Source organism: Corella eumyota, chromosome 3 (assembly GCF_963082875.1).
Source record: "Corella eumyota chromosome 3, kaCorEumy4.1, whole genome shotgun sequence".
In the NCBI taxonomy this organism is placed as follows: domain Eukaryota; kingdom Metazoa; phylum Chordata; class Ascidiacea; order Phlebobranchia; family Corellidae; genus Corella; species Corella eumyota.
In genome coordinates this window covers 180,586-201,920 of record NC_137492.1, presented here as the reverse complement: position 1 = coordinate 201,920, position 21,335 = coordinate 180,586, and the positions used below count along the sequence as shown (strand labels likewise).

At 31.8% G+C, this 21,335-nt stretch overlaps 3 protein-coding genes across 3 annotated transcripts; all 3 read left to right on the top strand.

Moving 5' to 3' along the window:
• Positions 1–430: 430 nt before the first annotated feature.
• LOC145745871 (peroxiredoxin-like) lies at positions 431–5,473 on the top strand. The gene is made up of 5 exons (XM_082564051.1): positions 431–595; positions 1,324–1,477; positions 1,578–1,700; positions 1,886–2,016; positions 5,334–5,473. The coding sequence occupies exons 1-4, from the start codon at positions 493–495 to the stop codon at positions 1,923–1,925; spliced, it is 420 nt and encodes a 139-aa protein (XP_082420177.1). The 5' UTR covers positions 431–492; the 3' UTR covers positions 1,926–2,016; positions 5,334–5,473.
• On the top strand, positions 4,782–17,732 carry LOC145744938 (uncharacterized). Its single transcript, XM_082562913.1, has 19 exons — positions 4,782–5,028; positions 5,181–5,211; positions 5,334–5,465; positions 5,587–5,721; positions 6,030–6,130; positions 6,275–6,411; positions 6,469–6,666; positions 7,073–7,195; positions 7,370–7,417; positions 7,476–7,547; positions 7,780–7,951; positions 8,028–8,259; positions 8,434–8,586; positions 8,927–8,978; positions 9,188–9,267; positions 16,583–16,751; positions 16,836–16,970; positions 17,339–17,439; positions 17,591–17,732. The coding sequence occupies exons 1-19, from the start codon at positions 4,782–4,784 to the stop codon at positions 17,598–17,600; spliced, it is 2,328 nt and encodes a 775-aa protein (XP_082419039.1). The 3' UTR covers positions 17,601–17,732.
• LOC145744937 (voltage-dependent calcium channel subunit alpha-2/delta-2-like) lies at positions 17,641–21,195 on the top strand. Its single transcript, XM_082562911.1, has 9 exons — positions 17,641–17,769; positions 17,827–17,898; positions 18,305–18,427; positions 18,606–18,653; positions 19,136–19,307; positions 19,384–19,615; positions 19,937–20,089; positions 20,437–20,488; positions 20,699–21,195. Exons 1-9 carry the CDS (start codon positions 17,641–17,643, stop codon positions 20,780–20,782), a joined length of 1,065 nt encoding a protein of 354 aa, XP_082419037.1. The 3' UTR covers positions 20,783–21,195.
• Positions 21,196–21,335: the final 140 nt, after the last annotated feature.

The window sequence follows — 21,335 nt, the reverse complement described above, 5'->3', positions numbered from 1 at the left end:
TCCTTTACTGCTAGAAAATTGGTTTATCTTCGATTATAAATTAATCTACATTAAATAAAAGGACTAAAACTAAACTATGCAATTTAAAACAATTTTAATGTAATAAAAACTTATTTTAATTTTGTTTACAAAAAGCAAAAAAAAACATAGACTACCTACAAATAGATGTTATGCGCATATCGCATATATTGCGCATAGCGAGCATATACATTTACCAGATACTGATTTTTTGTTAGTTTTTGCATTAAATTTAAAAGCTAATAATAATTAATTAAAAAAATTAACTTTATTTAGAAAAGGAGGAAGTCAAGAAAGATGTTATTGTTGTTATAATGTGATGACGCAAATTAAGATTCCAGCGACCGGTTAAAGTTATTTTATAAACATGTGTTGCAAAGGATTTTAAAACGTCGTTAAAGTTGTTTCTGGTCTAGTTTGAATTGTTTTAGTTTAAAGTAACAACAACAAGGAAATACCAATCAGTTTGTGAAAATGTCGTGTGGAAAAGCTTCGATTCAATGCCCTGCACCTTCGTTTAAAGCTACAGCTTACGTGGACGGAGATTTCCATGAGTTAAACTTATCAGATTATTTAGGTAATAATTAATTTATAATATTAAGTTTTTAAAACTTTGTATTAACCTTGCTCTTTATTCTAATAATGGCGACCTAGTGCAGTCTGAAATTGTTTAATTGCTGCTCAGGGAATTAAATCAGGGTTGAAACTGAGGAGCTATTTACTTTGCCCACTGCATCTTCTTTTGCACTTGAAAGTTTTAGTTTTTTGCATTCTGTAGCAAAGTTTAAACATTTTTTAATACGTTTACATGAAAACTTTGTAGCTTTCTGGTGATGTAATCCACAAGGTCCTGAGTTAATGTCAAGTTTTTGTTATATATAACATTTTAGGCAATGATGCTTAGTTCTATCCAGTCTGAAAAGTAGGGCACTGTGAACGCACAAGATTTTCTTCATTAAAAAAAATGCATGCCTGGAATTACCATTTTGCATGCTTGGTTTCTTAAAAAAAATGTGCACGTGCAGTACTAACGCCTAAAACACGCTAACATATATCACGCGTGCACGCGTAGACCGAAAATCAGACTACGCGTGCATGCGCAGCCACTCATTTTTCTACGCTTGCACGCACGAGATCTCGTCGAAAACTGCCTTACTTTCCAGACTGAACTTCTATTAGTATTAAAGTGTGTTACGAACAAATTGTTAAAAAGATCATGTTTTGTTCAATAATGTTTAAAGTTGCACACTGAGCTTAGGTTGAGACACTTTGTTAATTTGCTAATAAAAATCTTTTTTGTTTCAGGCAAATATGTTGTTCTGTTCTTCTATCCTTACGACTTCACTTTTGTTTGCCCGACCGAGATCATCGCGTTCAGCGACCGCGTCGAAGAATTCCGCATGATTGGCTGTGAGGTTATTGCATGCTCCACCGATTCTCATTTCAGTCATCATGCATGGTTGGTTTACTATCTTGTTAGTTTGTTTTTTATCGTCTCATAAACTAAAGTCAAAATAGAAATGCAAGCCAATGTATTTTAAAACTTTTTTACATTCTAGGACAAATATTCCTCGTAAAAAAGGGGGTTTGGGCGAGATGAAGATTCCCCTAGTGGCGGACAAAACCCATCAAATTTCCAAAGATTACGGGGTCTACAAAGAAAATGAAGGAATTTCCTACAGGTCATTTAATTAATAAAATTTAATTGTTTTCGATGTGTTAAATATATTGTTTAGTGAGTTTAATTATTAAACTCGTTATTCATTTCGTTTATCTTAAAATTTAGGTAAGATATTCTATTAAAATTAAATTTGAAACTAATTATTTGTTTTTAAGTTTAATTTGTTTTTATTTTTCCAACCAACAGGGGTTTGTTTATCCTCGATGAGCGACATTTGCTTCGATAAATCACCGTCAACGACCTTCCTGTAGGTCGGTGTGTGGACGAGACTCTACGATTGGTCAAAGCGTTCCAGTTTGCCGATCAACATGGAGAAGGTATTGTGATGTCATAATTTGTTATTTATTACAATGTTTAAAATTATTAAGGATTATGATTAACTTTACTTAATCAGCTCATAAAGTTATAAATAATTCCACTTAATTGGCTTAAAGGGTTTAATGTTGTTTAATGTTATGTTAGCCTGAGTATTATAGGAGGAAATTGTATGAGGTTTGTTGTTCTATTGTTTGACCCAACGTTGTTGACAAAAGATTAAGATAAGGTTTCCCTTTTACAATAGTGGGAAGCTTTAAGTTATTTGTTATTCTGCTACAGTTTTGTGTTAAATTTGTTGGTATAAGATCCAGAATTAAATCAATATTAACTCAGTTAGTTAACATCCTCTTTTTATTGTTGTTTTGTTGGCAAATATTTTAGGTAAGCACTTTGTTGGGTAGGTACTTTTATCTGATTAGAGGATCTATTTGTGTTTTAACAAATTTCTTTATAATTGTTAATAATTTTAACTTTATCCTCAGTAACAGTTTTGAGGTTGCCTATAAGCCTTGTTCTATTGAATTGTTGGCAAGTTTATGCTTGAGTTAATTTAAGTAATTTCATGCTTAAGTTGAACTTAAGAGTGTTTTAAGTAACAGCAATTTAAATAATCTTATATTCTTGTTGGGATTTATTAATTGGTTTGGCAATGAAGTTTCTAGAAAAAGAGTATAAACTTTCTGTTGAGTTTCAACAATTCTGTAAAGAAACCAATGTAATTGTTTTAAAACCCACCAAGTCTGATGCAGAGTTAAATAAACTTGCTGCTGAGTTAAAACAAATTTGTGTAGAAACACAAGATGGAAAGTGGAAGGAAAATAAACCACAAGAATCACCAAAAATTCTTCACAAAATGGGGTTGCTTTATAAGGAGAAAAGTCCTGATAAATTGAGCTTGATAAGAAGTTGTGCACTTTTAAATTCAGCTATAGTGAGAAGTCCTTCAAATGTTAAAACAATTAAGAAAGATCTGGATAATCTTTGCTCAAATTTGCTTAAAATATCAAAAGCAGATCAATCTTTGGCAAATTTAAGAAATATTTCTGCAAAAGTTGCTGAAAAAGTTAAAAAACTGAGAGAAAATACTGAAAATAAATTGTTGCAGCTAGAACATATTCCTTATGAAATATCAGAAGTAAACTTAAAACAACTAGAATGTGATAAAATACAAACAGTTTGTGTTATACAAGATAATATAGCCAGCCAATACACTTCTATCATGCAATTTATAGCTGAAAAGTGTGAAGAAATCATGGGAAAACCTCCATGTAAATTTGCCATAGCTGGAATGGGGTCTCTTGCACGAAAAGAAATAACTCCTTACTCTGATTTTGAGCACATTATTTTGCTAGATGACAACAATAAAGTGGATAACAACAGTCTGGAATATTTTAGATGGTTTTCTGTCATTTTTCATTATATTATTATGAATTTGGGGGAAACTATTATTCCATGTGTTGCAATTCCAACTTTTAATGATTACTACAATGAAAGTGGAATTGATTGGTTTTTTGATTGCTATTCTAAGCGTGGTATTTCTTTTGATGGAATGATGCCACATGCTTGTATTTTTCCCTTAGGAAGACAAGAAGGTACCACAAACAAGCCATGGTCAACAGAACTAATTCAACCTGTTAGTGAAATGATCAAGTATCTTGACTCTGATGTGGATTTAAAGAATGATTATCACTTAGCTGATGTGTTGAAACGAACATGTTTTGTTTATGGAGACGAAGAAATTTACAAACAATATTGTGACCTGGTTAAACAAAAACTTGAAACAGAAAATTCTTTCCAAACCAAATCGGATTTAATTAAGAATCTAAAGAAGATAAATAATTTAGATTATGTTAGTGCATTAGGCATAAACAATCAACAATTTAACATAAAACAAATTGTCTACAGAACTATATCGCTATTCTTGACACTTATTTGTGATTTTTACAAAGTTTTTTCCACTGGATTTAAACATATAACTGAGTTGGAAAATCAACAAATGATTGATTCAGGGACTTCCCATCATCTTAGGTATGCCCTGTCTGTTGCTTGTGAAGTTAGACTAAAACTTTATACAAAAAAACAAGGTCAAGATGATTTTATTGATAAAGGAAAAACTTTTAAAGGTTCAAATGATTTTGATCCTGCTCAAGAGTTAATTCAAGCTGTTGGAGCAGCAAGTCTTGTTAGATATTTTGAAATTTCGTTTAATTTGAAAAATTTAACCAATATTACCCCTTATAGTTTCAGTTTGCAAATTTCAGATCAACAAACTTCAACTTTAAGTTTTTGGAAAAGTTCATTGTATTTACGACAATTTAAAAAAATTATATCAGAATGGGAAAAAAGAAAATCTTTAAACTGGTTAAAAAATGACCAACATGGACTTCAAATTAAAACTTTTGTTTGTCGGGCTTATATGGGTGAAGAAAACTTTCAAATTGCATTTATGTTGCTTAAAGAAATAATACCTCATATTCAACCTGGACATATGTTATATTTTGTTTACCTTCGATTAACAATAGATTGCCTCTTTGCATTAAAAGATTACAAGGAAATACAAAAGTTATTTCAACCATTTCTTCAGATATTTCCAATACCAAACCAGAATATTGGACCCCAGCTTACAATACTTGATAAATGTGGCATGTTGAATTTAAAACTTGGAAAATCAAAAGTTGCACTTTCAATTTTTCTAAAACATTTAAAGATCGATAAAAACTTACTTCTAAAATGGCCGTTTTATGTTTCCAATATATATCGAGGTATGGGATCATGTTATTGGAAACTTGGTGAATATGAACAAGCAATATTACAATTCAACGAAGCACAAAATTTAGTAAACAAACTAACAGTTAAGCCAACAATAGTACAATATGATATTTATGTTGGTTTACACTCATGCTACATAGCTTTAGGTAAACTAGATGAAGCTTTAAAGTATGGCAAGCTAGCTGATGAAATATACCAACAATTCAGTGAAACTGAAAAACTTAAATTAGAAGAAATGCTATGTTAGATGTATTAGGAATTGAACCGATGTTCAAGTTTTAAATGTAGAGTCTGTTTATTCTCCGAACCTTATGAAATAGAGTTTTTTTTTCTTTATATGATGTTAGTGTTTGGTTTATTGCGAAGAATAATAATTAATTTTAAATTATTGAAGTTAACGAACATATAAAATTCTATTTAACAAAGTAAGAATTTACTAACTTTATTTATTTTATGTTTTCTCTTATTTTAATCTTTAAATTAATTAAAATTGTAATTATTTATTAACTTTTGATGCTGAAACATAACCTTGCTTTTATGTTAACAGTAAAGTGAACGAGTGGACGTTGCCGTACGAAGACCACAACGGACTGGGAACAGTTTTAAGCGTCACCAGACCTGTGTATGATAACCGGCCGTCCAAACTAGGAGTGGTGGCCATCATAGGTGCTGATGTGTTGTACAAGGATGTAGAGGAAATTATGGACATGGCTCAGGTAGTAAAAATAAAATATATTTAAAAGGTGGAACTTTAAATTAGCTTGTCTCTTTGTTACTGTAAAATTAATTATTTGTTCCAGTATTGCTGTTGGTTTGCCCAGCTCACAACTTGAACAACAAACCTCATTGAACTACAACAACATTGGGCTAGAGACTATTTATTTCAACCAATCAAATGTGAGGACTATTGTCAGTGGGGTGAAGTGCACACCAAAGTAAATTCTTGTTTGTTTATATTTTGTTTTTTGTGCTTGTGGCAAAATCATTTTAAGTGGTTGGTATTTTGGTGTAGTTGTTTTTTTAAAAATTTGTGTGTGAAATGCCAGTGGCTGCAATTAATTCCATGGTTTTGGTTTTTACTATTTTGTGTATTACAACTACAAATCAAGGAGAATTAAACCCAGGGTCTCTGCTCCTAGGAACTTAGAGCTTGGGTAGCAATAAATATCAATGCTAATAAACATAAAGGTAATGTTTACTTAGCCTCAGTTCTTTAATAACTAAACTATCTTAATATTAACAGAACCATGAACACCACCTCCCAACCAACCTGCTCCAATGCTGGCAACAAAACAAATATTTTCACCCTCAATTTGGAGGATATCAGCTCAGTTTGTGGCGAGGGTGAGTTCATCTTTTCAATATAAGGGTCATGACTTAACTTCCCAGGTTGTATCAGTTTGTTGTTGAACTTGTGATATTTTGGGTTTTTATAAATTTGATTCAACAACATTGAAACCGACGAGTTGACCTTGATCAAACTTCAAGGTTACCTCATGAAACGCTTGAACGAATATTGGGTCGAACAAACCAACCATGACGTTGTGCTTGGCCGATTTGCCATCTCGGACTCCGATCCCATTGTTCTTACAACAATGTATAACAATGATCTCATTGTTGACAAGGTGAGACAAAAATTAAAAAAATAATTAAAAAATTTTAATTAAAAATTAATTAATTAGGAATTGGATTCATATTTTTTGGACCGTGACAATATTCGTCGAATGTTTTTGTCTGTTTCTATGACAACCTACCAACTGGTCAAGTTTGACCTTCCTGTGACCTTTGATGATGTCACTACAAGTTCAAATGAGGTCACTGTGACATCACAACCTGATGAGGTCACAACTTATACTGAACCATGGACAACAACAAAAACTGTAAATATTAAAAAATAATTTTGGCCAAATTAATTATGCTTTTATTTTTTATATATCTTTATCCTCGATGTGGGAAGGTCGAATGCGCGACCTAAACGTAAAGTAACATTAACTACTTCGACCCAGTCTCAAGTTGCCTTTAGCGGTTTGGGATATTATATAGATTATAATTGCCCGATAATTATGCTGCTGATTAAGTGCTGGCTCAGCAGAAGTTTATACCGTTTATAGCGCCTTACTCAAGAACACCACAACATGAGAGCAGCGGGAATCGAGCCCAAGACTTTATGTAGTGAAGGAAGTGTCCTGACCATCACACTGCCTGACTTACTAATTGTTTCTATGTTTAACTTAACTAATATTTAACTCCAAATTATTTGTTTGTTAATTTGTTTTGTTGTTGAAGGTAAGTTATGTGATAGCAAGCAAACCAGTTGAGTTGTCCAACCAAGATGTTCCAAGTGTGACCGGGTTGGTCCTCGATCAACAAATATTCACCCAAATCCTCTACAACTCGTCACAAATACAAGTCAGTATTGGCCCCCATATAAGGGGGTTAACTTATTAGATTGTGGGTTATTGAAATAGGCCCAACTATGGATATTCTAACTCTAAATGAAAACTGATTTTGGAATTATTAATTTGTTGCCCATATAAGTGATTTAAAGTTAAACCAATGTTAATAATCTTTCCTTTTGTTTAGTGCAACGATGGAATAAACTGTTTTGGAATTTATAATTGCCAGTCCCAGGTAAGTTTTACTCAATAAATAAAATTGTTTTCATGTTTTAAATTTTGTTTTGTTGAAGGATCGGATGTGTTTGTTGTTGGATGGAGCTGGGAATCTTATTTCAACCAATCAGGAGGAACATCAGGATAAGGTTTTCATTTGGTAGGCACTTTTGATTGGGTAGGCACTTTCAATTGGGTAAGCACTTTTAATTGGGTAGACACTTTTAGTGTGTAGGTAATTTAAATTGGGTAGGCACTTTTAAATGAGTAGGTACTTTTAATTGGGTAGGCAATTTTAATTGGGGAGGTACTTTTAACTGAAACATTTATTGTTTTAACAAATTTCATTATAATTGTTAATAATTTTAACTTTATCCTAAGTTGGGTGAATTTTTTGGCAACACTGACGGTGAATTGTTAAAAGCACTTGAGCGTGACAACATCTATGTTTCCAAATATTTCTACGACCACCAAGCTTTGTGTGATGTGGTTGAAATTAACGGAAACACTGCACCTCGTTTGATTCCAGCGATCACAAATATTATAAATATCGGTGAATACCTGGGTTATATCAGTGACCCCTGTTTGGGGTACATGGGGCTGGGTTTAAATTGTGTTTTGAACTTCAGGTTGGTGGACGACATCCAGTATCACCATCACAGCTCAGCACTTTATCCTCGTTCTACAAACTTTTATCCAAACTATCTTGGGTTCGGCCGAAGTCAAACAAAACAAACATTCGACCTTGGAAGTCGCACAAGTTAAACAAACTGGTTGTGTGCTAGGACATCTAGTGTTGAGTTTTGGTGAGCAGATCTGGTCACAAGGTGGAGTGGCCAACTGCAGGAACTTATGCAACAGGTTTGGTTTTCTTCAAGTTTTAGAAACATTTTAAAATAACCAGAAATTTTAGAATTTTGTTAAAGATGTAGAAATTGGTTTTGTGCATTGTGTTATTATACCTAAGGTCCCACTAAATGTTTTGGGCTGTAAAGTTAGTTTTAAGTTAAAACTGAGGATAAACTATATTTGTAGAACTTACACAGCCACCAGGATACCAGCATCTAATTTATTGTTTGTGGTGGCCGACACTGGACTTCAATGTTCAAGCGACAAAAGCTTTTGTTTTGAAACTTATCGTGACCTCATGGTGGACGTAACCAACCAACAACCTTGCCCTTCTGCCAGGTTTGTGTTTTTTTGTATACATCTTTATCCTCGATGTGGGAAGGTCAACTGCACTGCACGACCTAAACATGGAGTAACATCAGTTACCCTGACCCAGTCTCGAGTTGTCTTTAAAAGTTTGGGATATTATAGATTATAATTGCCTGATAATTAAGCTGCTGATTAAGTTCTGGCTCAGCAAAAGTTCATATCGTTTATAGCGTCTACAGCATAAGAGTAGTGGGGATCAAACCCAGGACCTCATGTGATGTAGAAAATGTTTTAACCACTACACCATGCTGCCTGTAAAAGTTGATTAACCCAAGTTGTTTCTGCTTATAATGAATGATTTGTGTTTTAGATATCGTCGAAACCCGATGGAAAGTTGTTTCGATGCAAAGACTTTACTGCAGGTTTGTTCTTATTATTGGTGGTCACATGATCACTTTAACCTTCAATATATTGTTGACCTTGGTATATTGTTTCTACTGATCATATGCTGAAGTAGTTGTTACTATATGGCAGCAATGGGAATTAAACCCAGGACCTTATATGATGCTATTTTAACAACTCAGTCACATTTTCTGTTAACATTGTTTAATATTTTGGTTTATTTTCACAGGAGTTGGATCAGGATTGTGGAGCAAAAATACTTTATCCTCAACTTACAATCTTCTCACTTCTTACCATCCTGATATTAAGGTGACAATGACTTCACACAACCCCAAATATTTGCATGGTTTACCCTAGGGGTGTCACCCCCCCCCAAGATATTAGAGGGGTCCTTGTTTTGCATGTTTATTTATTTTGGTGAATTTATTTTTGGTGGCAATTTATGAAAGTGATCTTCCATTTAATGCAGTAATTCTTATTTTTGCACTATTTATTATTTTACACAAGTTGCTATTTTATTTTCAACATTTTTAAGTTTCTTAAGTTTTTGCACTTTTAAGTTTACAACAAAATTTTATAACAAAACACAATTATGTTTATTTTATGTTTTGAAAATTATGTTTATTTTAATTTTATGTTTTTAATTAAGAATTAGTTTTAATATTTTATTTTCTGCATGTTCTTTTAAACTTGTTTTACTAAAATAATAAAAACTTTCAACTTTTTAGTTTTTAATTATAGACCTTAACATTGTAGGTCTAAAAACTCAAAAAATTAATTAATAATCTTTAAATTTTAGTTTAGATTTATTGAAAATCATGAAAAAACATTTATTAGGCTAAATATATAGAGGATAATTATTGTTGTGAAGTAACAAATGTAAATAATAACTTTGTTTGTTGAGTAAACAATGAGTCTTGTGATCGGTATTTTGTTTAAGTTAACATTTGATCGAAACAATTTAGACAACTTTACTAGATTAAGTTAAATTATTTTGCGATGGAGTTTAAAGAAAAGGAAAATAAACTTGCTGCTGAGTTAAAACAACTTTGTGTAGAAACACAAGATGGAAAGTGGAAGGAAAATAAACCACAAGAATCAGCAAAAATTCTTCACAAAATGGGGTTGCTTTATAAGGAGAAAAGTCCTGATAAATTGAGCTTGATAAGAAGTTGTGCACTTTTAAATGCAGCTATAGTGAGAAATCCTTCAAATGTTGAAATAATTAAAAAAGATCTGGATAATCTTTGCTCACATTTGCTTAAAATATCAAAAGCAGATCAATCTTTGGCTAATTTGACTAATATTTCTGCAAAAGTTGCTAAAAAAGTTAAAAAACTAAGAGAAAATACTGAAAACAAATTGTCACAGTTGGAACATATTCCTTATGAAATATCAGAAACAAGATTAAAACAACTAGAATGTGCTAAAATACAAACAGTTTGTGCTATACAAGATGATATAGCCAGCCAATATACTTTTATCATGCAATTTATAGCTGAAAAATGTCTTAAAATCATGGGAAAACCTCAGTGTAAATTTGCTATAGCTGGAATGGGGTCTCTTGCACGAAAAGAAATAACTCCTTACTCTGATTTTGAGCACATTATTTTGCTGGATGACAACAAGAAATTGGATAACAGCAGTCTGGAATATTTTAGATGGTTTTCTGTCATTTTTCATTTTATTATCTTGAATCTGGGAGAAACTATTATTCCAAGTGTTGCAATTCCATCCTTAAATGATTATTACAATAAAAGTGAAATTGATTGGTTTTTTGACAGTTTTACAAAACGAGGGATTTCTTTTGATGGAATGATGCCTTCTGCTTGTATTTTTCCACTAGGAAGACAAGAAGGTACCACAAACAAGCCATGGTCAACAGAACTAGTTCAACCTGTTAGTAAAATGATCAAGTATCTTGACTCTGATGTGGATTTAAAGAATGGTTATCACTTAGCTGATGTGTTGAAACGAACATGTTTTGTTTATGGAGATGAAGAAATTCACAAACAATATTGTGATCTGGGTAAACAAAAACTTGAAACAGAAGATTCTTTCCAAACCAAATCAGATGTAATCAAAAATCTAAAGAAGATAAATAATTTAAACTATGTTAAAGCTTTGAACATGAACCATGAGCAATTTAACATGAAACAAATTGTCTATAGAACTATATCATTATTTTTGACAATTATTTGTGACTTTCACAAAGTTTTTTCCACTGGATTTGAAGCAATAAATGAGCTAGAAAAACAAGAAATAATTGATTCAAGGACTTCTCAGTATCTTAAGTATGCTCTGTCTGTTGCTTGTGAAGTTAGACTTAAACTTTATACAAAAAAACAAGGCCAAGATATATTGATAAAGGAAAAACTTTTAGTGGTTTTGATTTAGATCCAGCTCAAGAGTTAATTCAAGCTGTTGGAGCAGCAAGTCTTGTTAGATATTTTGAAATTTTGTTAATTTTGCAAGATACAACGAATATTCAAGTTAATAGTTTAACAAAAGAAATATATTTAGTTAAAATTTTGGATCAACAAACTTCAACTTTAAATTTTTGGATGAGTTTAGCGTATTTACGACAACATAAACAAATTATATCAAAATGGGAGAAAAGAAAATCTTTAAACTGGTTAAAAAATGATTACAATGAAATATCTATTAAATATGTTGTTTGTGGGGCTTATTTTTGTGAAGAAAACTTTAAAACTGCATTAATATTGCTTAAAGAAATACAACCTTATGCTCAACCTGGTACCGAAGAATATATATTTTTTTTTCAATCAACAATAGAATGTCTTTATGCCTTAAAAGAATACCAGCAAGTAGAAACAATATCTCAACCATTTCTCCAACACTTTCCAATACTAAACCAGGATATTGGATTACAGCTTATAATACTTGAAAAAAGTGCCCAATCACAACTTAAACTTAACAAGCCAGAAGTTGCACTTAAAACTTTTTTAAAGCATTTAAAGTTTGACCAAAACTTGCTTTTTAAATGCCCAAGTGAAATGTCTGATATATATCGGGGTATGGGAGGATGTTATAAAAAACTTGGTAAATATGAACAAGCAATATTACAATTCAACAAAGCACAAACTTTACTAAACAAACTAACAGTTAAACAAACAATATTACAACATGAAATTTATCTTGGTTTACACTTATGCTACAAAGCATTGGGTAAACAAGATGAAGCTTCAAAGTATGGTAAACTAGCTGATGAGGCATACCAACAATTCAGTGAAGCTGAAAAACTTAAATTAGAATAAATGTGATGTTAAATGTATTAGGAATTGAACCGATGTTCAAATTTTAAATGTAGAGTCTGTTTATTCTCCGAACTTTATGATATAGAGTTTTTCTTTTCTTTATATGATGTTAGTGTTTGGTTTATTGCGAAGAATGATAATTAATTTAAAATAATTGAAGTTAACAAACATATAAAATTGTATTTAACAAAGTTAGAATTTACTAACTTTATTTGTTTTCTCTTAATTCAATCTTTAAATTAATTAAAATTGTAATTATTTATTAATTTTTGATGCTGCAACATAACGGTGCTTTTATGTTAATAGTAAAGTGAACCAGTGGAAAACTTAAATTTAAAGAAATGCGATGTTAAATGTATTAGGAATTAAACCGATGTTCAAGTTTTTATATGTAGGTTCTATTTATTGTCTTAACTTTTCAAGTTAAAAAGAATTTTAAATCTTACAAAAATATATTTTTATTTTATTGATATAATGTGAGTGCATGGTGTATTGTGAAGAAAAATAATTTATTTTATAAGCACATTTTATATGCAAAAATGTTGGCTTTAAATCTTCAAAGCTTGTTAAGTTAGGAATGGCATTAAATTTTAGTGTTTTATAAACCAAACTTAAATTCACTTAAACGATTTGTGCTGTAAATAGTTGAACTGTATAAACTAGCTTGCTGATGTTTCTTATTATTAGCTTGAGAATTTATTAAGTTTTGCTTTTAGTGTTTGTTGTATATTTGTCCATTAAGTTTTAATTTTTAGTGCATGTTATTATGTTTAAGGATTAATAAATTTTTAATGAAATTGTGGTTTGTATTATTACACAGTTTGTTTGATTACCTAGTTTTATTACACAAAAGAACAAAAACTTCAAAAATTGTTAAAAACTTAAAAACACAAACCTTGTATTGAAATTTTTATTTATTTTTTAGCAAAGAGCAACACAATCAACAACTCGGGGAGGTTGTCTCCATTGTGGATGTTCTAAAATGTAAGGTGATTTATGTGGAGTTTATTGTTGGTGGCACATTTGTTAAGGTGATAGTTAGGCCAAGTTTCTAAGTTTAGTTTCCAATACTGCCTAGCTGAATGTAAGGGGTTAAATACAGTTTTTGTGTCTAAATAATCTATAACATTGTGGATAACCAAACAAACAATTTAACACAATATTATAGAGGTTTTAGGTTCTAGACATTAACACTATAAAGGCCCCGTTAATTATCACTGCTACTAATTTAATTTCCAGGTGTAAATAACCAATACTTGGCCTCCCTCTGAAAACATTAAGTTAAAACTTATAGTAATACAACATAGAATGTACCCCATGATTTAAAATTAAATTATAAAGCTGGGCCATGGTAATATAATGGCTGTAAATTAGTTGTAATTTAAATTACCAATTATAAGTTTATTATTAAACTTAAAATTTTGTATTGAAATTTAAGATTGTGTTAACATTATAATTCAGCCTTGTTTTAGTGTATAGAGAATAATAACTGAGGCGTAACAGTTTTGAGGTTGCCTATAAGCCTTGTTCTATTGAATTGTTGGCAAGTTTATGCTTGAGTTAATTTAAATAATTTCACGCTAAAGTTGAACTTAAGAGTATTTTAAGTAACAGCAATTTAAATAACTTATAACCTTGTTGGGATTTATTAATTGGTTTTGCAATGAAGTTTCTAGAAAAAGAGTATAAACATGCTGCTGAGTTTAAACAATTCTGTAAAGAAACAAATGTAATTGTTTTAAAACCCACCATGATTGATACGGAGTTAAATAAACTTGCTGCTGAGTTAAAACAACTTTGTGTAGAAACACAAGATGGAAAGTGGAAGGAAAATAAACCAAAAGAATCAGCAAAAGTTCTTCACAAAATGGGGTTGCTTTATAAGGAGAAAAGTCCTGATAAATTAAGCTTGATAAGAAGTTGTGCACTTTTAAATTCAGCTATAGTGAGAAATCCTTCAAATGTTGAAACAATTAAGAAAGATCTGGATAATCTTTGCTCACATTTGCTTAAAATATCAAAAGCAGATCAACCTTTGGCAAATTTAAGAAATATTCCTACAAAAGTTGCTGAAAAAGTTAAAAAACTGAGAGAAAATACTGAAAATAGATTGTCACAGTTAGAACATATTCCTTATAAAATATCAGAAGCAAAATTAAAACAACTAGAATGTGATAAAATACAAACAGTTTGTGCTATACAAGATGACATTGCCAGTCAATACACTTCTATCATGCAATTTATAGCTGAAAAGTGTGTTAAAATCATGGGAAAAGCTCCATGTAAATTTGCCATAGCTGGAATGGGGTCTCTTGCAAGAAAAGAAATAACTCTTTACTCTGATTTTGAGCACATTATTTTGCTGGATGACAACAAGAAAGTGGATAACAACACTCTGGAATATTTTAGATGGTTTTCTGTCATTTTTCATTTTATTATCATGAATTTAGGAGAAACTATGATTCCATGTGTTGCAGTTCTAACTTTAAATGATTATTACAACGAAAGTGGAATTGATTGGTTTTTTGATTGCTTTAGTAAACGAGGAATTTCTTTTGATGGAATGATCCCACATGCTTGCAAGTTTCCACTAGGAAGACAAGAAGGTACCACAAACAAGCCATGGCTAACAGAACTAATTCAACCTGTCAGTGAAATGATTAAGTATCTTGACTCTGATGTGGATTTAAAGAATGGTTATCACTTAGCTGATGTGTTGAAACGAACATGTTTTGTTTATGGAAATGAAGAAATTCATAAGCAATATTGTGATCTTGTTGAACAAAAACTTGAAACAGAAGATTCTTTCCAAACCGAATCAAATTTAATTAAGAATCTAAAGAAGATAAATAATTTAGATTATGTTAGTGCATTAGGCATAAACACTCAACCATTTAATATGAAACAAATTATCTATAGAACTATATCGCTATTCTTGACAATTATTTGTGATTTTTACAAAGTTTTTACCACTGGATTTGAAGCAATAAATGAGTTAGAAAAACAAAAAGTAATTGATTCAAGTACTTCCCATTATCTTAAGTATGCTCTGTCTGTTGCTTGTGAAGTTAGACTAAAACTTTATACAAAAAAACAAGGCCAAGATGATTTTATCGATAAAGGGAAAACTTTTGATGGTTTAACTGATTTAGATCCCGCTCAAGAATTAATTCAAGCTGTTGGAGCAGCAAGTCTTGTTAGATATTTTGAAATTTTGTACAATTTGGAATATTTAACGAATATTCAAGTTAATAGTTTAACAGAAGAAAAAATTTTGGTTAAAATTTCAGACCAACAAACTTCAACTTTTAAGTTTTGGCGGAGTTTAGCGTATTTACGACAAACCAAACAAACTATATTAGAATGGGAGAAAAGGAAATCTTTAAACTGGTTGAAAAATGATGACAATGGAATATCTATTAAATATGTTGTTTGTGGGGCTTATTTTTGTGAAGAAAACTTTAAAGTTGTTTTAATGTTGCTTAGGGAAATAAAACCTCACATTCAACGTGGACATGGGTTATATCTTTATTGTTTTCAATTGACAATACAATGTCTTTATGCCTTAAAAGAATATCAGCAAGTAGCAACAATGTGTCAACCATTTCTTCAACAATTTCCAATACCAAACGACGATATTAGATTACAACTTGTAATGCTTGATCAAAGTGCCCAATCACAACTTAAACTTAACAAACCAATAGTTGCACTTAAAACTTTATTACAACATTTAAAAATAGACCAAAACTTAATTCTAAAATGCCCAGGTGCAATGTCAGGTATATATCGGGACATTGGATCATGTTATATAAAACTTGGTAAATATGAACAAGCAATATTACAATACAACAAAGCACAAACTCTACTAAACAAACTAACAGTTAAGCCAACAGTGGTACAACATGGTATTTATGATGGTTTACACTTATGCTACAAAGCATTGGGTAAACAAGATGAAGCTTTAAAGTATGGCATACTAGCTTGTGAAATATACCAACAATATAGTGAAACTGAAAAACTTAAATTAAACGAAAGGCTATGTTAAATGTATTAGAAATTAAACTGATGTTCAAGTTTTAAATGTAGAGGCTGTTTATTCTCAGAACTTTATAAAATAGAGTTTTTATTTTTTTTATATGATGTTAGTGTTTGGTTTATTGCGAAGAATAATAACTAATTTAAAATTATTGAAGTTAACGAACATATAAAATTGTATTTAACTAAGTTAGAGTTTACTAACTTTATTTGTTTTATGTTTTCTCTTATTTCAATCTTTAAATTTATTAAAATTGTAATTATTTATTAACTTTTGATGCTGCAACATCACCTTGCTTTTATGTTAACAGTAAAGTGAACGAGTGGACGTTGCCGTACGAAGACCACAACGGACTGGGAACAGTTTTAAGCGTCACCAGACCTGTGTATGATAACCGGCCGTCCAAACTAGGAGTGGTGGCCATCATAGGTGCTGATGTGTTGTACAAGGATGTAGAGGAAATTATGGACATGGCTCAGGTAGTAAAAATGAAATATATTTAAATGGCGACACTTTAAATTAGCTTGGCTCTTTGTTACTGTAAAATGAATTATTTGTTCCAGTATTGCTGTAGGTTTGCCCAGCTCACAACTTTAACAACAAACCTCATTGAACTACAACAACATTGGGCTAGAGAGTATTTATTTCAACCAATCAAATGTGAGGACTATTATCAGTGGAGTGAAGTGCAAACCAAGGTGAATTCTTGTTTGTTTATATTTTGCTTTTTGTGCTTGTGGCAAAATCATTTTAAGTGGTTGGTATTTTGGTGTAGCTGTTTTTTAAAAACTTGTGTGTGAAATGCCAGTGGCTGAAATTAATCCCATGGTTTTGGTTTTTACTATTTTGTGTATTACAACTACAAATCAAGGAGAATTAAACCCAGGGTCTCTGCTCTTCTGTGGCAGTCAAATTCAAACCTAAAACCTTAGGTCCAAATTGGCAGTGGAAATCAAGCCTAGGAACTTAGAGCTTGGGTAGCAATAAATATCAATGCTAATAAACATAAAGGTAATGTTTACTTAACCTCAGTTCTTTAATAACTAAACTATCTTAATATTAACAGAACCATGAACACAACCTCCCAACCAACCTGCTCCAATGCTGGCAACAAAACAAATATTTTCACCCTCAATTTGGAGGATATCAGCTCAGTTTGTGGCGAGGGTGAGTTCATCTTTTCAATATAAGGGTCATGACTTAACCCCCCAGGTTGTATCAGGTTATTGTTGAACTTGTGATATTTTGGGTTTTTATAAATTTAAATCAGTCTTAAAAGTTTAAATATTCTAAATAATTGATTGTGATTATATTTCAGACAACATTGAAACCGACGAATTGACCTTGATCAAACTTCAAGGTTACCTCATGAAACGCTTGAACGAATACTGGGTCGAACAAACCAACCATGACGTTGTGCTTAGTCGATTTGCAATCTCGGACTCTGACCCCATTGTTCTCACAACAATGTATAACAATGATCTCATTGTTGACAAGGTGAGACAAAAATTTAAAAAATAATTAAAAAATTTTAATTAAAAATTAATTAATTAGGAATTGGTCACTATGACATTACAACCTGATGAGGTCACAACTTATACTGAACCATGGACAACAACAAAAACTGTAAATATTAAAAAATAATTTTGGTCAAATTAATTATGATTTTATTTTTTGTATATATCTTTATCCGCGATGTGGAAAGGTCGAATGCGCGACCTAAACATAAAGTAACATTAACTACTTCGACCCAGTCTCGTGTTGCCTGTAGCAGTTTGGAATATTATAGATTATATTTGCCCGATATTCATGCTGCTGATTAAGTGCTGGCTTAGCAAGAGTTCGTACCATTTATAGTGCCTTACTCAAGAACACCACAACATGAGATCAGCGGGTATCGAGCCCAGGACTTAATGTAGTGTAGGAAGTGTTCTGACCGTCACACTCCCTGACTTACTAATTGTTTTTATGTTTAACTAAACTAATATTTAACTCCAAATTATTTGTTTGTTAATTTGTTTTGTTGTTGAAGGTAAGTTATGTGATAGCAAGCAAACCAGTTGAGTTGTCCAACCAAGATGTTCCAAGTGTGACCGGGTTGGTCCTCGATCAACAAATATTCACCCAAATCCTCTACAACTCGTCACAAATACAAGTCAGTATTGGCCCCCATATAAGGGGGTAACTAATTAGATTGTGGGTTAATAAATAGGCCTAACTATTAATATTCTAACTCTAAATGAAAACTGATTTTGGAATTATTAATTTGTTGCCCATATAAGTAATTTAAAGTTAAAGCAATGTTTTGTTTAATAATCTTTCCTTTTGTTTAGTGCAACGATGGAATAAACTGTTTTGGAATTTATAATTGCCAGTCCCAGGTAAGTTTTACTCAATAAATAAAATTGTTTTCATGTTTTAAATTTTGTTTTGTTGAAGGATCGGATGTGTTTGTTGTTGGATGGAGCTGGGAATCTTATTTCAACCAATCAGGAGGAACATTAGGATAAGGTAGGCACTTTTATTTGGGTAGGCACTTTTAATTGGTTAGGCACTTTTAATTGGTTAGGCACTTTCTATTTGGTGGGCACTTTTAAATGAGTAAGCACTTTTAATTGGGTAGGCACTTTCAATTCGGTAAGCGCTTTTGATTGGGTTGACATTTTTAATTGGGTAAGCACTTTTATTCGGGTAGACACTTTTAGTGTGTAGGTAATTTAAATTGGGTAGGCACTTTTAAATGAGTAGGTACTTTTAATTTGGTAAGCACTTTGTTGGGTAGGTACTTTTATCTGATTAGAGGATCTATTTGTGTTTTAACAAATTTCATTATAATTGTTAATAATTTTAACTTTATCCTCAGTTGGGTGAATTTTTTGGCAACACTGACGGTGAATTGTTAAAAGCACTGGAGCGTGACAACATCTATGTTTCCAAGTATTTCTACGACCACCAAGCTTTGTGTGACGCGGTTGAAATTAACGGAAACACTGCACCTCGTTTGATTCCAGCGATCACAAATATTATAAATATCGGTGAATACCTGGGTTATATCAGTGACCCCTGTTTGGGGTACATGGGGCTGGGTTTAAATTGTGTTTTGAACTTCAGGTTGGTGGATGACATCCAGTATCACCATCACAGCTCAGCACTTTATCCTCGTTCTACAAACTTTTATCCAAACTATCCTGGGTTCGGCCGAAGTCAAACAAAACAAACATTCGACCTTGGAGGTCGCGCAAGTTAAACAAACTGGTTGTGTGCTAGGACATCTAGTGTTGAGTTTTGGGGAGCAGATCTGGTCACAAGGTGGAGTGGCTAACTGCAGGAACTTATGCAACAGGTTTGGTTTTCTCCAAGTTTTAGAAACATTTTAAAATAACCAAAAATTTTAGAATTTTGTTAAAGATGTAGAAATTGGTTTTGTGCATTGTGTTATTATACCTAAGGTCCTGGGTTTAAATCCCACTTCTGGCATGTGCTGAAAACCGTAAGTAATGTACTAACTTTCTGCTGAGCCAGAACAAACAAGTTATTAATCTGACAACATCACTAGTTCAACAATGAAGCAGATTGTCACAAATTAGGACCTGGGACTTCCCCTAAATGTTTTGGGTTGTAAAGTTAGTTTTAAGTTAAAACTGAGGATAAACTATATTTGTAGAACTTACACACCCACCAGGATACCAGCATCTAATTTATTGTTTGTGGTGGCCGACACTGGACTTCAATGTTCAAGCGACAAAAACTTTTGTTTTGAAACTTATCGTGACCTCGTGGTGGACGTAACCAACCAACAACCTTGCCCTTCTACCAGGTTTGTGTTGTTTTGTATATATCTTTATCCTCGATGTGGGAAGGTCAACTGCACGACCTAAACATGGAGTAACATCAGTTATCGTGACCCAGTCTCGAGTTGTCTTAAAAAGTTTGGGATATTAGAGATTATAATTGCCCAATAATTATACTGCTGATTAAGTGCTGGCTCAGCAAAGTTCATACCGTTTATAGCATCTTACTAAAGGTCGCTACAGCATGAGAGCAGTAGGAATTGAACCCACTACCTATGCAGTGTAGAAAGTGTTTTAACCACTACACCATGCTGCCTGCAAAAGTTGATTAACCCAAGTTGTTTCTGCTTATAATGAATGATTTGTGTTTTAGATATCGTCGAAACCCGATGGAAAGTTGTTTCGATGCAAAGACTTTACCGCAGGTTTGTTCTTATTATTGGTTGTCACATGATCGATCACTTTAACCTTCAATATATTGTTGACCTTGGTATAATGTTTCTACTGATGAGCTGAAGTAATTGTTACAATATGGCAGCAGTGGGAATTAAACCAAGGACCTTATATGATGCTATTTTAACAACTTGGTCACATTTTCTGTTAACATTGTTTAATATTTTGGTTTATTTTCACAGGAGTTGGATCAGGATTGTGGAGCAAAAATACTTTATCCTCAACTTACGATCCTCTCACTTCTTACCATCCTGATATTAAGGTGACAATGACTTCACACAACCCCAATTATTTGCATGGTTTACCCTAGGGGTGTCACCCCCCAAGATATTAGAGGGGTCCTTGTTTTGCATGTTTATTTATTTTGGTGAATTTATTTTTGGTGGCAATTTATGAAAGTGATCTTCCATTTAATGCAGTAATTCTTATTTTTGCACTATTTATTATTTTACACAAGTTGCTATTTTATTTTCATCATTTTTAAGTTTCTTAAGTTTTTGCACTTTTAAGTTTACAACAAAGTTTTATAACAAAACACAATTATGTTTATTTTATGTTTTGAAAATTATGTTTATTTTAATTTCATGTTTTTAATTAGAAATTAGTTTTAATATTTTATTTTCTGCATGTTCTTTTAAACTTGTTTTGCAAAAATAATAAAAATTTTCAACTTTTTAGTTTAAAATTATTGACCTTAACAGAATTGTAGTTAACGGCCTAAATTAAACTTTTATTGGATTTATGTATAACTATAAAACCATTTAATAAGCTTTTTATATTGCATAGTTAAAAAAGGTTATAAAAACTCTCAGTTCTTTG

Excerpts from the sequence above, each read along its gene's own strand:
- LOC145745871 (XM_082564051.1), top strand. The coding sequence starts at position 493 with ATGTCGTGTGGAAAAGCTTCGATTCAATGCCCTGCACCTTCGTTTAAA. Across the intron at positions 596-1,323 it reads AAACTTATCAGATTATTTAG|GCAAATATGTTGTTCTGTTC; the intron begins GTAATAATTAAT and ends TTTTTGTTTCAG. Across the intron at positions 1,478-1,577 it reads CATTTCAGTCATCATGCATG|GACAAATATTCCTCGTAAAA; the intron begins GTTGGTTTACTA and ends TTTACATTCTAG.
- LOC145744938 (XM_082562913.1), top strand. The coding sequence starts at position 4,782 with ATGGGATCATGTTATTGGAAACTTGGTGAATATGAACAAGCAATATTA. Across the intron at positions 7,418-7,475 it reads TTTATAATTGCCAGTCCCAG|GATCGGATGTGTTTGTTGTT; the intron begins GTAAGTTTTACT and ends GTTTTGTTGAAG. Across the intron at positions 7,952-8,027 it reads CACAAATATTATAAATATCG|GTTGGTGGACGACATCCAGT; the intron begins GTGAATACCTGG and ends TTTGAACTTCAG.
- LOC145744937 (XM_082562911.1), top strand. The coding sequence starts at position 17,641 with ATGAAACGCTTGAACGAATACTGGGTCGAACAAACCAACCATGACGTT. Across the intron at positions 20,090-20,436 it reads CAACCTTGCCCTTCTACCAG|ATATCGTCGAAACCCGATGG; the intron begins GTTTGTGTTGTT and ends TTTGTGTTTTAG. Across the intron at positions 20,489-20,698 it reads ATGCAAAGACTTTACCGCAG|GAGTTGGATCAGGATTGTGG; the intron begins GTTTGTTCTTAT and ends TTATTTTCACAG.